The following is a 16816-nucleotide window of genomic DNA, read 5'->3' as shown; positions in this document are numbered from 1 at the left end:
AATCACCATACCTAACACAAGAGTGCAGGATACTGGAAATCTGAGAAAACAATGTGTATTGGGCTCTCATAGCAAGGTTTTGGTGGCAGATGGCTTCCTCCATGTCCAATGGCTACAAAATGGAGCCACTGCTGGCCAAGGCCAAGACAATCAGTAACAGTGGCATCACCTCTGGGATAGCATAGCTAAGAAGCAGAGTGGAAAAGGACAAAAACAGCTACATTGTCCAGAGAGAGGAGTGAAACAGCCCTGTAAGAGAAACAGCCCCCCAGACACCCAGGTCAGTGTAGGAGGAGCAGGAGGTGCTCCAGGTGCCTGAGCAGATTCCCCTGCAGCCCCTGCTGAGACAGCGGTGCCCCTGCAGCCCAGGGAGGTCCATGGGGAGAAGAGATCCACCTGGAATCCCTGGAGGACTCCATGCTGGAACAGGGAAAGACCTTTATTTTATTTTCTCTGCCCCGTCCAGCTGAGGAGGAGATTGAGAGTGTGGCTTTTGTGGGCACCCCACAGGGTCATCCCATCATATAACACTTAAATGTTGTGAACATCAAACTCTTTGGGACAATGTAAATCTAACAGGCCTGATACAGCCCATATTTATCCTGTTTACAGTTGTAGTCCTAAAAAAACTGAGTGACATTAATTACCTTTATTATAGGAAGACAAGGAAATGCAAATATTCTCAGGAGGACCTTAGACTGACATGTAAATGAGTTTTAATTTTATTAAATCCTTGGGATGTTAAGCACTCACTGGTGAGTTACATATTTGTATCACTGGGGGCTTTGTGTTTAAAGGAACAATCAGCATATGATTTTAAAATCATATTATACAGCCCCCCCCCTTTTTTTACACTTTGCACAGATATGCTGACTCAGCTTCTGCAAACTCAGAATTTGTAAACATAAATGTTCTCTCTTCTTTAGGCTATGTGGTACAAACTGTATGAACAGTTGTTCTTATTTTAACTTGCAGGAGAACACCATTGTCTTCTGTCACTTTTAGGTGACCAAAGGTTATCCTGCTTATTACTGACTCAAACAATTTCTAAAAATAAAAGGGGAAAAGAAGAAGAAACACAAAAAAAAAAAAAAAAAGGAAAGGAAAACTGGAGGAAATAGTACTGGCAAATGAGAAGACATTGACAACTCAAGGAGAGACATAATATATGGAGGGAAATGGGCAATTCTGGGCCAGTCCAAGCAAGACTTTCCCAGCTATCATGCCGTGTCTTCTCCCCTCCCAGGCACACCATTGCTTCCTCTCAATATTTCCACCAGTCTTCCTGTCCCTTAGTCCTTCTCATCATCTAGTAATTTTAAAATGCTGGAAGGAAAAAAGAGATGAAAGACAAAAATGAGACAGTTGTGAAGCAGCACCACGTTCCCTCCTTCCACTTAAACTCCTTTACTGTTAAACAGTACAGATTTTCCTGCAGCACCAGCTGCCTTGTGTAATTAGCACTGCAACTGAAAAGTGGAAAGCTAATACATTTTTATCATTTCACTGTGTACTAAAAGGCTGGCAGAGCCTGCCATTGCCACAGGTGTTAGAAGTGTTCCAACCCAAGCAGTTTACAAACATGGCACTTGCACAACTATTTTTGTCAGTGGAGCAGAGACAAATACGCACCTAAAATGCATGTAGCATTCAGTTCCCTGCATTTTAAGGCTTCTGATAAAGGTTTGGAGGCTTATTTTTTTTTCCCATGGTACAGAAATCATCTTTTCTGTGAGCACAGAGCAGTGAACCAGATGTTAACCAAGCCTGTGAAGTGCAAGCACCTAAATACAGTTTGAGGAAGAAAGTAATCACTAGTTTAAATCCACAAGTCTTCACTGTAGCTCAGCCCAAAAGGCAAACTTAGGAACTGAGCTCACATATTCAGTAGGTATATAACATTTTGTTCAAAATAATTAAAGATTGCAAAGGAAAAATATTTCTATCTCTTGGAAAGTGTACAGGGCGGATATATCATAAATGATAAACTTAATTTTTTCCCATTGTCCTGCATCTGAAAGCTATGGCTGATAATTTCACCATTACTTTATGTATCAGTAGAGTGCCTATCAAGAGAGGTGTAAAATGCCTTCCAACTCTGCTTGCCTTTAAGACAATAGTCTCTACACCTGTCCAATATAAAAGTCTCAATAAATTTTCATCCTCTGAGTTCTGTCTGCAGATGGTCAGTACAGTTTTATTAAGTTTCATGAAGACTGCAAATGACTGAAAAGAAACATAATCAGCCACAAAAAGTTGATCTGTTCTGTACTTACTTGCTCTTCCCTGGTTATTATACAGCTATTCATAGTTATACACAGTGACAACAAAGTCAATCTTATCATTTCTTCTGCTTGCAATTTCTGCAGTTTATTTCTCTGATGTACTCAGACTCTTTTCTAGTGCTTTAGGGACAGTCTTCGTTGAACAGCAGTTTTTATATTATCTTTTGGGCCCTAATCCATGCATTTTTGTAAATAACTGAGGCTGTAGTCACTAAGGTCATGCTGCTGCCTTTCGTACTGGGCTTTCTGAATGTTGACATTGAGGGGACCCAGCCTAATCACTCTGAATTTTTCTCCTGGGCCATAGGGAGAAACCCTCAAAACTTTCAATCAAGTGTCACTAGGTCAGTCTGTAAAAGATATGTCTTTGTATGCCTTTTTTTGATTAATTCTAAGCTGGTTTACAGAAGAATTAGAAAGGCAAAAAATAGTTGGGCAAAGCTAGGCTGAAGTGAAACACTACAGTGAAAGATCAGTTTAATGTTTGTGTTTTGTGTTCCTATATTCTGTTGCAACTTTGTGGCAGACCATGCAGCTTTTGGGATAGTTGTAGCAGAAGCAGTCTGAAAGTCTCTTTTATTTAAAGAACTTGTCCTGACCTTGATATTTAAGAAGCTGAAGGGACTGGAGTATAGTAAAGAGCAGAAATTAAAAGACTGGCAGAAAATGAGGAAATCAAATTTAAATTTGTTTATTCTGCCACTGAGTTGGTACAGCTTCAATTTGGAAATTTTACTTCAACCATTAAGCACAAATGTGATTAAAATTAATTAGTTTAATTTAAATAACCAATTTATATAATACCCATGCCAGGGCATAGACTGGGGATAAAGTTACTTTCTGTTGGAATTAAGTAGATCAGTTGCTGATTCCAAAATTGCATGTATCAGTATCATGAAAGTCAGATGCCTCAATTACTCTGGGCTGATGTTTATGATAAAGGCAGCCATAACTGAGTAACCTGACAGTCTCCTGACATGCAAATAGTCTAGTGCTACAATGCATGAAAAAAAGTGAGCAGACACTCTCTTCGTCCAATAACTGTTTTTTCCATCTCTCTGTCCCATTTCCATCTCCATCCCACTAACACAGGATCCTCTCAGTCCCCTCTCTAGTGTTTAGGTTGCTACTCTATTCACTCTTAGGGAGGTTTTATACCAAGAAGGAAGAGAGAAAAATAAAAGGAAGGCAAAGTAGTTCTGTCATCTTCTTTCATAGTAATGATTTTTATTTTTTATGTGCTGAAATGTCAGAAAAAGTGACGACACACATATTTTGCATTCCCTTTGCCTTCCTTTTATTTTTCTTTCTTTCTTTTCTTATTTTCTTTCTTCCTATATCTTTTCTTCCATGTTAGGATATGCCAATATTAATGAATATTGAAACATGAAGAAAGAATGGGTAGATCTTTATTGTACTATTATCTCACACAGTTAAAACTGTTGAAGGCAAAGTGACTTAGAAACCTGATTAGTTTGTCATTGACACAAATAGATGTATTAATTCAACACTGAAATTGCAAAGTGCCCTTATGAATGCAAGCACATTGTGTCTGGTACATTAACAAAGGACCACACACCTGTTTCTCATGCAAAGCTCCTTCCTGATGCTGTCACAGAACCATACTGAGAGTGAGTTTTGGCAGATGGCATTACAATTCAAATAAAGAAAAATAAGCTTGTGAATTCATATATATTTTCTTGTCACTCAAATGCCAAGAGATTTTTTAACATAATGTTTAAAGTATGGAGTGAGTGTCCCCATAAATATCACTAATGCATAACGATGAATAAGTTATAACAAGAGGTTTCAGAAAGCAGTTCCATGCAACCAAAGCAGATTTTTATTGATTGTACAGCAAAGCAAAAAGTAATAAAAAATGGGCCTTGAAAGTTCTCACCCTCAGCAAGGCAATGAAGCCACTGAGAAGAAAAAAACAGCCTCTAATCTTATTTCACTAGTATAAATGAAGAATTGCTGCTTCAGCAGGTGCAGTGTTAACATGAATTTTACCCAGTGCAATGTAATCTCTCTCATCAATTGTATTGATTTATCTATTTCATCAAATACTATTTAAACAACTACTGTATCTGCATTATGTATATGCAGCCAAGTTCAGAACTGAAAAAACATGTTATTAAAAAGCATGGTAGTCATAGAAACAGATCATATAGAAAGTACCTTGAGGAGGATTCTGCTATCTGATTGTATAGAACTTCACTGGCCACTTCATAAAACACAGAAATGTAATGCCACTTTATAAAACACAGAAATGTCTTGTACTTGATCACAGCTCTAGTTTATTTAACCTGCTCTCAGATTTCCATCCAAGGTCATCTGGTGATTCTGAGGCAGTTTCAGCTCATCACAAATACATAATGCACCTTTGAAATTTTACAGTCTGGGCAGGATAGCTTTCTGTTTGTAGACCACCCACAGATAATCAGTTCATTGTAAGCATTCAAAGTAGTACTTGGCTATTTTTTTTTACATTAGCATTACAGATGCTATATTTTTCTGTCTCCTTTTATAATACATCTATCCATTTCCATCACTGGCCTGTCAAATAAAATCAAGTAATTGCCATTTGTTGTAATAACAAGGCAGAAAAAAGCCACCAGAAAAACAGACAGCATTATTCTATGTGATTTATTTTGAAACATTGACTTGAGACTCCCAAGGCCCAGTGAGAAAAAGGCAGTCATGAAACAAATGTTTTCTAATGTTGATTGAAATTTTGATTGAAGTTCAGTGTTGTTATTTTAAAAATCCTTCAGAAACAAGGCAAAATAACGTGTTTGACCAGGAAAGAGGGTTAGACAAGGTGAGGAAAAAGTGGCTTCCTCCATGCACAGGAGCAGCATGGCTGTATGGAGCTCTCCTGAGCATCTGGAGGCTGCTCAGGAGAATGAAGAGGCTAGGTACAGTCTGAAGGAGGCAACAAAGTCAGCTTTGCAGGTGACCCCATCAACACAGCCAAGGGCATGGCTGAATTGAGACCTCATCAGGCTGTGGACTGGCCCAGCAGAAACCCTGTGAATTTCAGCAAGGACAAATGCAGAGTTCTACACTTGGGCAGAAACAAAATCTTGCAACAGTACAGGCTGATAACTGACTTGTTAGATTGCATCTGTAATACTGAACCCAGTTTTTGGGCCCCATGATACACAGGAGTTCAGCAGAGGGCAACCAAGACAGGCAAGGGCACAGGCACTCACCCTGTGAGCAAAGGCTGAGGGTATTTCTGTTTCCCCCTTAATAAAGGCACTGAAAATAGCACTGAAATCTGTCATTTGGGTTTATTACAGAATAATAAACATTTTAATTTGTATGACTAGAGGTTAAGAGGTGAACAGATAACTAAAATTGTTGAATTTGAGAGACAAAATACCTGGCAGCCTCCCATAAAATTTGGCCTGCACTTTTAGTAGCTACATACTTTAATATGGAACTTTTTAGGTCAGTAGCTAAATTTAAGGGTTAAGGTTTTATAATAACAGTAAATTCAGAAACTCCACAAATTCACAGGGTATGCAGTTAAACATATAACAACAAAACAATGAATATAAATAAAGTAAGAGACTGGAAAGCAAATAGAAGAAAAGCCTAAGCCTAACTTCATGACATCATGCATTTGTTAGATAGAAAACAAGGCTGTTTTGCAACAAGGCTGAATTGATACAGTCAGTAATGAGATACAAGCACTGAAAGATTTGAACATCCAAAAGATCAAACAGAGTGTTTCTTTTCAGTCTGTTTGTTTCAAAGTCTAAGGAATATAGCACAAAACAGCTGTGTTAATAAAATCAGTTTCAAAGGCAGAATTTTCCACATTGCAGCTCTATGTGGCATGAAGCAAATCTGCTGAACTTCAGGAATACAAACTGATAATGCAGCGTGCAATTGATGTACTCAGGGCTCCTGCTCTGCAGGCAAAAGGAGAGGGCCAGTGCCAGAGCATCTCATTGCAGCCCCCTGCCACAGGGATGCCTTTCACCAGACCAGGTTGCTCCAAGCCCCATTCAGCCTGGCCTTTAACACAGCCTGGCTGAAACTTGTTAGAGATGGATGATGAGATGATTGGCTCTCGCAGTTAAGGGATAACTATTGTGGGAATATTAAGAAAATCTTTAGTGCTGTTTAGTTATGTTATTGTAGTTTAGATGTCCTCTGCTGTCCCCACAGTTCCCTTTTCCCCCCTGTACTGTTGTTGCCATCAGACAGCCTGGGATGTCTAAGACAGGTACAAAGAAGGTGTGCACAGGTGCCCCTTGCATGGGGCAGTTGGGAATGGAAAAGCTTGGGGGTGCTTAGGGGGTGGGACATGGCAACACCTGACCTCCAATCCAGTTACAAGAAAGCAATCTCCATTGATAATGGGCAAGGAAGAGCTGACTGACAGATTTTGGGAGAGGCCAGGGCTGTCTGATGTAACCCCCAGGGGTATAAAAGACTGAGCATCCATCTTGAAGATGAATTGGCCGTGTGGTATGCATGAGGGGCGGTTCCCAGTGCTGCAAATTTTTCCTTATTTAGTCCTTTTGTTGTATGTTTGTCAAGGTTTAATAAAACTTTTAAAATTTTCAAAGTGAGCAGTTGTTTCTCACAACCTTGAACCAGCCAGCGGGGCCACCTGGGCTCATGGGCATGGAGCCCACCAGGGCACAGGTCAGGCTCCTCTGGCAAGTCAGCATCTGCAGAAAATGTCCCTCATCCTGAAGGGACTTCACTCCTAGCAGTGCCCATGTCAGCTAGTTTAGAGCTCTGAGCTGTGAGGGTGTTGCAGTGACTCTGTTTATGAGTACCTTTTATTATATTAAAAATGAGATGGTGTGTAATTTGACACTGAATTCAGAAAGTTTACCATGCTCTTCTTGGAAGCTAAGGCACACTGCTGTTTTAGTATTTCTAGGAAGCTTGGATGCATTCTTATCCAGCCTTCTGAGCAAGAACTTGTAGCTAAAATGTGAGATATCTCTGTTTCCCCAGCAACATGCTGGTCACTTTAGTGGGAACCTTGAGATCAACAAGGAGCTGCTTTAAGCTTCTGTCTCCACAGAAGTTCTGTAATATGAACCAGGAACATGGCACAACTAATGCAGGAGTAAGGACAAGAACAAGATAAAAGGATAACAAGATTTGATGAAAAAAATTGTAACATTTTTATAATCTTTTTTTCAATGTTTCTGCTTTCCTTAAATCTATTCTTTATAAATACATGGAAAACATGATTTTGCATTTTGTTTAAAATATTTTAACAGAAACTCTTGGCTTTCTCTTGAAAAGGTCCATGGAAAGTACTTTTGACCAGCTTATTGTCCACTTACCTCTTGAGCACTGAGTTCCTCATTAAACCTTTATTAAGGAAACCACCTCAGGCAGTGCCTACAGTAATCTAGCTGAGTTCACAACATGTAAGTTTTTTCCCCCTTATTTATTTCTACTTGATTGGGGGTTTTAATTTTTATTTGACTGAAAAGCTAACAAGCCTTTTATAGATTTTTTTATTAAAAAAACCAAAACCAAACGAACAATAAAAATCAAAACAAAAAGAAAACAAAAATACCAGTAATTCAGTTAACACTTTGTATTAATGCAAATCTTAATTAGCACTGCACAGTTCTCCATGTCAGAGGAATCAAGTATACCTAATGTTAAAAAATATCCCAACTGTTGCAAGTATCACTTAGTAACAATGCTGGGAAAAATATTATTGAATTTATAGTAATAGTAAGTAATCTATGTTCTACATAATTAAGGATGTGACATGTCACAATAAGCTGCACAGAAGGAAAAAGATGCATTTATCAGATGTATTACTTACACATTTATTTCCATTCTGCAAGGAGAAATTTTGCATAATGGCACTTTATTTGTGAGAATAAATTGGACATGAATGTTTTTTGATTGCAGACAGAACATAAACAGTCATGATTCTGTGAAATTTCCTGATATGAGAATGGCATTTGGAGAGCACGACTTTCACTGAAATTGAACTTACGTGGCTTGGCTTGGAGGTGGTACATTCACTAGGTTTTCCAGATCTTCCATTAAAGGGATCTTCCCTTAAAGGAGTAGTCAATTTAGGGTTTTTTTGTGGAGGTGGAATTGTCAATCCTACCTTTGTTGTTATTTTCACGGAGAGAGTGAACAATTCAACTTCCATTTTTATCTAATTTTTTTCTCTCCCCACCCACTTAGTGTTTCCATAGCATGTACCTGTTGATCTGGTTCAGTTTTTGAGCTCCAGATGGAATGCAGATAGGTGACCTAGAAAAATTCACATAGGTATGGGGGTAATAGGTTAAGTCCTGATTTTCAGTGAGTAGTGTAATTCCTCTCTTTCCTCATGGCAAGCTGTATCAGAGGTTTCAGGAGCAGCAGCACAACCACAGTGTGTTTCATGTATCATCTGGACAATGTGGACTTGCACAAACAAAAGCATCCAAACCAAGTATCTCCAACCGTGAGCTCCTGAGGGAGCAGCACAGCATGCCTGGAGCAGCATCCACCCCCTGGAAACCTGTGTGCTGTGCCTTGGGGTATTACAAGCAATGTTTTTTTGTGTAAGCTATGCAGTGAGGAACACTGGTTTAGACTTAGAGACAAATATCTGCAAAGACTGTATCTCTTAGAGGAACTGGAAGACTGTGACACTGCATAGCACTGTGGGGCTGCACTGCTTTTAATTTGTAATCCAATTCTTTTGATACCCTTTCCAGTAGGTAACTGACTTGAAAAGGCAAAACTGAATTTGAAAAAGGGAGAAAGAAAACAGGGAAAGCAAGACATTAAAAAATCACAGGCTTTTGAGTGGGAAGATACAGTATTTTTTTTTTCTGAAAAATCTCCTATATAGGTTAGAAAATGATTCCTGGCCTGTGCCTGGGTGTTAACAAGGCAGGTGAACCAAACTTGTTCCTCCACAGCTTCCACATGCTCAATGACAGTATTTTCTATAACAGCAGGCATTATATTATTTTTTTCTCTCTCATGCTATATTCCTTTGAACTAAACAAATATTTTCATTTGCAGCTGAATCAGGAAATATGCTCTCATCTTTCTTTCCAGCATGTCAGTGGGGTGGGTAGTGACACAATGCTGTCTGTTGTTCTGAAACCTTGAGAAGTTTTTATGACTCTCTTTAACTCAGTGAATGATAAACTTCAGAAAAATTAATCTCCAGGCTTGGTGGTGTGCTTTTTCATCTTGGCACACTGAGATCCAAAATGTACTCTTTCCTCCATCCCTAGAGAATGTTAAGTGGCACCATTAAAAATCATTCTGAAATGCAACAGCTTTCAGAAGGCAGAATAAGAGCATCTGCACCATTAGCATAAGCAGTCTGTGATGAGAAGGCACTACAATTGATTATTAAAGCAACCTGCTCAAATTCATATCAGTCTTTCCTTTTTTCCTTCTTTCTCTTTTTTCCTTTCTTTCTTTTTTTCTTTCTTTTTTTTCTTGCTTTCTTCTGACTTTCATTACCACTCGGCATTTAACTTTTAGAAAGGCAATTCTGAATTAAAAGCCCACCCAGATGGTTACTGAGCAAAGGTTGTTTTGGATGACTGGTATTGGCTAGATGCTGCTTGTCTGGTAAGGAATAAAGCATGCATTGCAAAAGCTGGAGGATATAAATATATCATCATAGAGACTATCTAGCACCCTTACATCCACTCATGGTGTCAGCATTGCCAACCACTGCACAAATTATTACTGATTTTTAAAAGGTGATTTTATAAATATTCCTGAGCAGGCCCTGCACTGGATGATAGGAGGATGTTAGATATTTAAGATTTAAAAATAAAAGGTATTTTTTTTAATTTTTTTCCTTTCTATAGAGAGAAATCCTTCAGCAGTCTTCAGACTTGGAGGACAAGAGTGGTAGAAATGTTGAGTTCCAAAAGATGAAGATGTCTGTCATTCTATAGCACAGTATCCATGAACCAGTGCTTGCAAAAATTGCACACAAATGAGCATGCTGATGCTACCAAATGAATATCAGCTGAAAGATATAGCTCCTTTCCCTATTCACATCCATTAGCAATCTCCTTCACTAGTCTTGTACAACAATTCTCTTTTACAAATATTTAATGTTCACTTTCATCCCTAATGATCATCCCTGGGTACAGTGAAATCAAAAGGAGAAACTGTAATGCCCTCACCCCTAATCTGGCAAATGCTAAGCTTCCTGTTTTATAAAGCAGTAAAGTATTTCTGTCCTTTAATCTTTCATTTCAAGAGTGAAAAATGGAATAGATGCCACAATTTAATCTAATGAAAAATAATCACAGTGTTCCTGAAAGCTAATGTAGCAGAAGATTCTTCTTAGAGAAGTTCTGTAGTAAACTACACTCCACTAATCTTATCTGCCATTCTCAACAGGCAGGGGCCTGGGGTTTGTGCTCTAGCAATTCTGTTTTACTGGTCAACACAGAATTTTAATTAAACATAGCTTATAGGCCAAATCTTAAATGGAATAATAAAATCAGAGCATAACCTTACATGGAGTGTATTATGGTACACAAAGGTAATCTTGTTTTTCTTTCTTCTGAACCCATGGATATCTTATGATGTTAAATAATCAGTCATTCAAGCCATGCATTTAAAAGTGGATTCTCCTTAGTATGTCAAATACATAAAATTTTTACAGATTTTTACACTAGGGTTAGGGTTAGTAAATGGATTTTTTCTTTTCCCTTCTCAGTAGTTGTGCCAGTTCATAAGTACAATTAAGTATTACTTTAGGAAAAAATAGGCCAATAGGTTAATAGTGAATCCTCGATTATTTCAAATTTTTATCAATATGTAAAACTAAATATGTTATCTGCATCTATATACTTGTAGTATATACTTTGTATATACTTATACAAAAACACCCACTTTCAAACTTGGACAAAATATCTGCTTATTTATTTATTTATTTCATACTCTGAAAAAATGCACCTACTAATGGACTTTGGGAGAGGAGCCTTTGCACACCTGTGTGTGTATGTCTGTGGGGAGGTGTGTGTGTCTGTGTGTACTTTTATGTACAGGTCTTACTGGTACCTCTCTGAGTTTTCTTTAAAGAAATATAATTTTAGATGGACAGATATGAAAGCAACATGAAGTTAATTAGCAGAAGAAAACTGTGCAAGGTTACATGAAAATAAAATGGACTAATAGTACTTAAGCTAATATTTTATATTCATCCTGCATCATAGTGTTTGGTAGGAGCATCATTTTTCACAGCAGATTTTTGCTGTGATTTTTGCTTATCATGCATGAGTTGGCAATGAAATTTTCTGTAGGGACAGTACAGGATTTGCGCATCAGCTGATTTCTTTTTGAATATTTATGGATTACACTACACAGTCTTGTCCCAAGATACACAGGATTTTGTGAGAGCTGTTGTAGAGTGATTCACCTCATTTCACTCAAGTTCTGAGAAGGTCTGGGAAGAGCATCAACAGGGCTTTCTAATGCTTAGAGCCTCGACATGCCAGTGATGTGTCCCTGCAATACATAGGTCAGCAGCCTCCTGGGCTGCACTTGGCAGAGCATCACCAGCAGGCCAAGGAAAAGCTCCTGCCCCTCTGCTCAGCACAGGTGAGGCACAGCTGGAGTGCTGCATCCAGGGCTCCCAGTGCAGCAGAGACATGGACATGAGGAAGAGAGTCCAGTGAACGGCCACTAAGATGATTGAGGGATGGAGCATCCCTCCTAGGAGGAAAGGATGAGAGACCTGGGACCTGAACCTGGGATTGTTTAGCCTGAAGAAGTGAAGGTTCAAGGGAGATGTTATCAATCTAGATAAATACATGAAGGGAGGTGCAAGGACACAACCAGGCTCTCTGCAGTGGTGTCTGGTGACAGGACAGGAGGCAAAAGGGCACAGGCTGAGTTACACTGAAAGGTTGTGGAGTCTCCATCCTTGGATATATTCAAGTGCTGACTGAAGATGGTCCTGAACAATCTGATCTGGCTGACCCTGCCTTGAGCGGAGGGGTTGGGCTAGACAACCTCCAAAGTTCCCTTCCAACATCAACTACTCTGTAATTCTGAGACCAGCTTGAATACCTTATGCTGCCTTAATTCCTATGAAGAGAGTAACAAAAAAAGTAGTTCAGAATGTGGAGTTAGGAAGATTTCAAAGCTAACAATATTCTAAGAAAAATAGGAAAAATTGAGTATCAACATTAGCCCTTCTGTTAAAAAAAATAGGTAATGTGGAGTTTCCTCATCTGCCTGTCTCCTGCAGAGGGTTGTATCCTTCACTGCAGGATTGGAATGGGCTGAGCAGGAGCATCCCCTGGGGGCAATGTGACATGAAGATCCCAGCAGTCTAAACAGGTTCATTCAAGAAAGGGTTAGCTACTACAGATGCATTTAAAGGAGAAGTAACAAGCAGAGGTTAACATGGCCTTTTAACCCTTTAGCCTCCCTTTTGTCACTCAGGCTTTACTTTTCTATTTGCCCCTTTGAGCAAGTTAGTAATTGTCTATTCATACTGTCAGTGAAAAAATAAAAAAAGCTCAAGTCCTCCAGGAGTACTTCTTTATGACCAGTGTAATGACTGTTCAATGTGATCTAAATCAGTTCTATTCTGTCTAGTTCAGTACTCATTGTCTCCAAAAAGTTAATTTAAAATAGGAATTTAAAAAGAAAAAAAAAAATCTGAGATAAGGAATTCCAGAGTCAAATTTCCTTTTACAATCTCAGCACCACTCCCCATACATTGTGTCACAGTCTTTAACTGCACAGAAATCAATACCTGTGCATAATGGGAATGCCCATCCCTTTGTGAGTCTCCTCTATCCATGTCACCACTTGGTACTGAGGTTTTTACTCTTTTCATATCAACTGAAATACTTGTTGCCTCTGTCTGGTGCCTTTTAAACACAAGATGAAATTTTGTTGGGAATATAATATTTTTTAAGCTTTCAGTTAGTGATAATAAGTATCAATGTACATGAATATATATGTGGCAGTTTGGTTATAAATGAATGCAGGTTGATTTTCAAGATTGTTGAATTAGTATTTGCAACAGTTTCATTTTTAAGACCAGAATATTTTAGGGATCTCTGTTTCTGAAAAATGTAGTTAGCTTTATGTCCAGAGGATGCTACAATATCTTTTTTTGGTTGTACTTTCATGTACTGTTCTGTGCTCCTGTGTTCCTGATATATAACTTACCTTTGGAACAGGATGCCTTTGGAGATTGTGGAATTGCTATCCCAGTAAGAAGAATAATGCAAACATTTCAGTATACTAACTGTACTTATATGGCGGGATGCAAACTCTTTTCATTCCTTCTAGACCAACTTTTCCAGGATTCCTAAGAAAAAAAAGCTCAAAAAACATTTTTTGTGTGTTTTCTTCATGAAAATAGAATGCCCTCACTTCCTCTGTCAGTGATGAAACACAAGATGTGCTACAGTTGTTGGCTGGTACAACTCTTGGAACAATAAAGAAGTTGAACCAAAATGTGTTGCCCTATAAACTAAGAGTTGGTTTTACATGCAAATTTCCAAGTTACTACAACTTGTGGCTGCCATGGGGTGTGTTCATGATTTGGCTTTGCTTTAGTCACTGTATCTAATTTCACTATTATTTCCCTCAACACCCAGCAAAGATCCACAATTTTGTTTTTAGAAATCTTTGCATTCTGTACTGTATATACTGAGAGGGATTAACTCTTTGTTTTTCAGAGCTTCCATATGGCTGGGAGAAAATTGATGATCCCATTTATGGCACTTATTATGTTGAGTAAGTTCCTAAGTTCAATATTAAGTTGCTATTAATATGTCATGACCTAATACTGGTATCCTCTGCAATGCTCAGCCTGGCAAGGAATGGGTACAATTACTTGTTAAATTAAGGGTATACCAGGAATTCTCAGTCATCAAGGCAGTTAATATATCCAGATAGATACATTCAAAGTGTCCCAAATCAGTGCCTCAGGCATTCAGTCACCCTCTCTATCCAGGGTCTGGTTCCATGGTATCATTCCAGCTGACACTTGTGCAACAAACATACCCATTAAAGAGATATTGCATTTTCTATCTAAGCTTTGGATATCCAGCAAGGTATAAATCTTGTCAATCAATGAATATAGCAAAGCATCATCATTTTAGTTCAGTTAAAATCTGGTTTTGGGTAGTCCTCCCTTGCTGCAAATCAGGTGTTAATACTGGTGTACCAGCAGTCAAGTTTTTTATATGCTGCATATAAAATTTTATGTTTTATTTTGTATTTAAAAGTGCAGCTGAAAACACTATAAATTCTACTTTCATAGAACAATCCTTGGTTTCATTTTCTTCAGATTCTGTTTTAGTTATGAAAGAAGAAAAAAGCTTCTTCCTCTGTGCAAAGGCCAAAAAAATGCTTTTGTTTGAAGTAATGGTAGAATCTGGCCAGTTTGTACGTAAACTATGTACAAACATAAAATAAATCTGAGAGATTATTTCCTCTGCTTTAACTTAACATAGTGAATGACAGCTCTTAACATAGTGAATGAGACTTTTGAAAAACAAATCTAGATTCAGATTGTGATACCTGTTTGGGAGGGATCTATTTTCACTCTGCTCTCTACAGATAGTATGCAAGAGAGGAGACAGAAAACCACTCCTGTCACTGTGCAGATTGCACTTGAAAGGTTGAGAAACAGCTATCCATTAGTGCCTTTTATTAAACAAGAGAGATCTTCAGAGAATATTGCCCCTGACCTAAAATTTCAATTTCAAATCTTGACACTCAAGCAGTATATTTATCTAGTTGTTTCATAGGAAATAGAAAATTTCACATTTTTCCCTTGGTCTCTTGATCAATACAAGCACACTGACTGCAGGACTGCCCTGGACAAGTATTGGAGATGCAGCTTTTCCAGGCTTCAGGATATGCTGCTCTTATGCAAGGGTCCAGGTGTGCAAGGAAACTAAAAAATCATCTGATTCCTGGAGGTCTAGAAGATATAAGATGCCCCTTTCTTACCTGCTGTCACAGCAGCGGTTTGTAAATGCCCATGCAACCCCAGCCTTCTACAAAGCAAACAATCAACAGAAAATGGTGTTTGCTCACTGCTCTGCTGACTTCTTCTGTCACATTCTCCAAATGCCAGAGCACCTGCTCTCCTTCTTTGTCCCCAGCTTGCTTCCTGCCCTCAGGTGAAAGAGGCAGCAGCTCCATCTACTTTGCTGCTCAGTTCACATCACCTCAGTCAGTCCAGATTGAAGCAAAAGGATAAGTTTTGAAGTCCCTACATAATGCCATTAAATTGCTCCCCCTTGTGATGCCTGAGTTCTTTTATGATGTCCCCAGGTAGGTAGGGGCTGCAGTTCTCATATAATTTTGTACATAACCCCTGCCAAAGACTTCTGCACATACAATTATGCAGCTGCTGGGTGTAAGTAAAGCTTCTGCCCCAGTGGTTTTTAGTGTATTTTGGCGTGTAACAGGTGTTGTGCAATTTCTGTGCAGTAATCTCTTACTGAGACTCCCTTGGTTGTTGGTGTAGCCTGAGGCTTTCTGGCACCAGCAAGGCTCACACTCCACTGCAGAGTCAGAAAAGGAACAAGTATTTATCTGCATTTCATGTCCAACCACAGGTAAACAGATGCAAGGCACCAGGCCCAGATGTTATTTTGCAATTACATATTTTAAGGCTGTTAGGGCCAAATTTATTAATCCTACCACAGATAATATTTGTGGACAGATATATCAAACCTACTGCAGTCTCTGAGGTTTTTAGAAGTGGAATGGATGCTCATGGTGTGTCATTAAAACTGCAGCCCTGCTAAATTCACATGGAGTTTTATAGTCAGTAAAATGTAGCTGTAGTTTAATTTGCTGTCTGAGCTCAATAAGTTTGAAACAAAGATTGCTTTCCATTTTTCCTGCTGCAATATATAACAGTCACAGCTTTTTTATTATAGTACTCAATAGATGAGTTCATTTTTAACTAGATAAAATCAGATAACAATAAACTCTCTTAATTTTGTCATAAAAGTAGGTAAATTATGAGAAGCAAGATTACAAACTTCCACATGTTTAGGTCCAGTCCAAGTTTACATGCAGGCCTACAAAATTCTCATAAAAGAAAGGTTTGTACTCTGCTCACTGAGGTGCTTGTGTCTCCTGGGAAGTTTGTACAGTTGAGCAATGAGGCAGACAGACTCCCTTTCACCTTCAAGGAGCAGCCATGTTCAGATTAAATATTCTGAGACCAGAGAAAAAGCTAAAAAGAAAACAAACCAGAACAAAGAAACTTAAACCTTTTGCTAGTTGAGTTACTAAAACCAAATCACAATGTATGCAAATTTGTTTGCAAATTCTGTTAAAAAAAAGTCTCCAGTATAACTACCTCTCTTAATCATGCATTAATGTAGGTGTGATAGAATATTATAATTTCCATTTGCTTTTTTATGCAGGTCCAGGACTCATTTGTAATCTGTAGACATTGGACATAAATGAGAAATGTTTGCTATATGTTTGTTAACTTTCAGGCAATCTGGCCTTAATTTGTAAACTAAGAACTAACAGCACTG

The 16816-nt window shown here is 38.4% G+C and overlaps 1 protein-coding gene across 11 annotated transcripts in view; it reads left to right on the top strand.

Annotated features, from left to right (window-relative positions):
• Positions 1–16816, top strand: part of MAGI2 (membrane associated guanylate kinase, WW and PDZ domain containing 2) — a 705904-nt gene that overhangs the window by 532313 nt on the left and 156775 nt on the right. For all 11 annotated transcript variants that reach the window (XM_066550916.1, XM_066550914.1, XM_066550924.1 and 8 more), the window contains one exon: positions 13982–14039. In XM_066550916.1, coding sequence (XP_066407013.1) covers positions 13982–14039 — 58 coding nt within the window. The remainder of the gene's footprint in view (positions 1–13981; positions 14040–16816) is intronic.

The sequence above is a fragment of the Molothrus aeneus genome, chromosome 5 (assembly GCF_037042795.1).
Source record: "Molothrus aeneus isolate 106 chromosome 5, BPBGC_Maene_1.0, whole genome shotgun sequence".
NCBI lineage: Eukaryota > Metazoa > Chordata > Aves > Passeriformes > Icteridae > Molothrus > Molothrus aeneus.
This window is presented reverse-complemented; position numbering and strand designations above follow the sequence as displayed.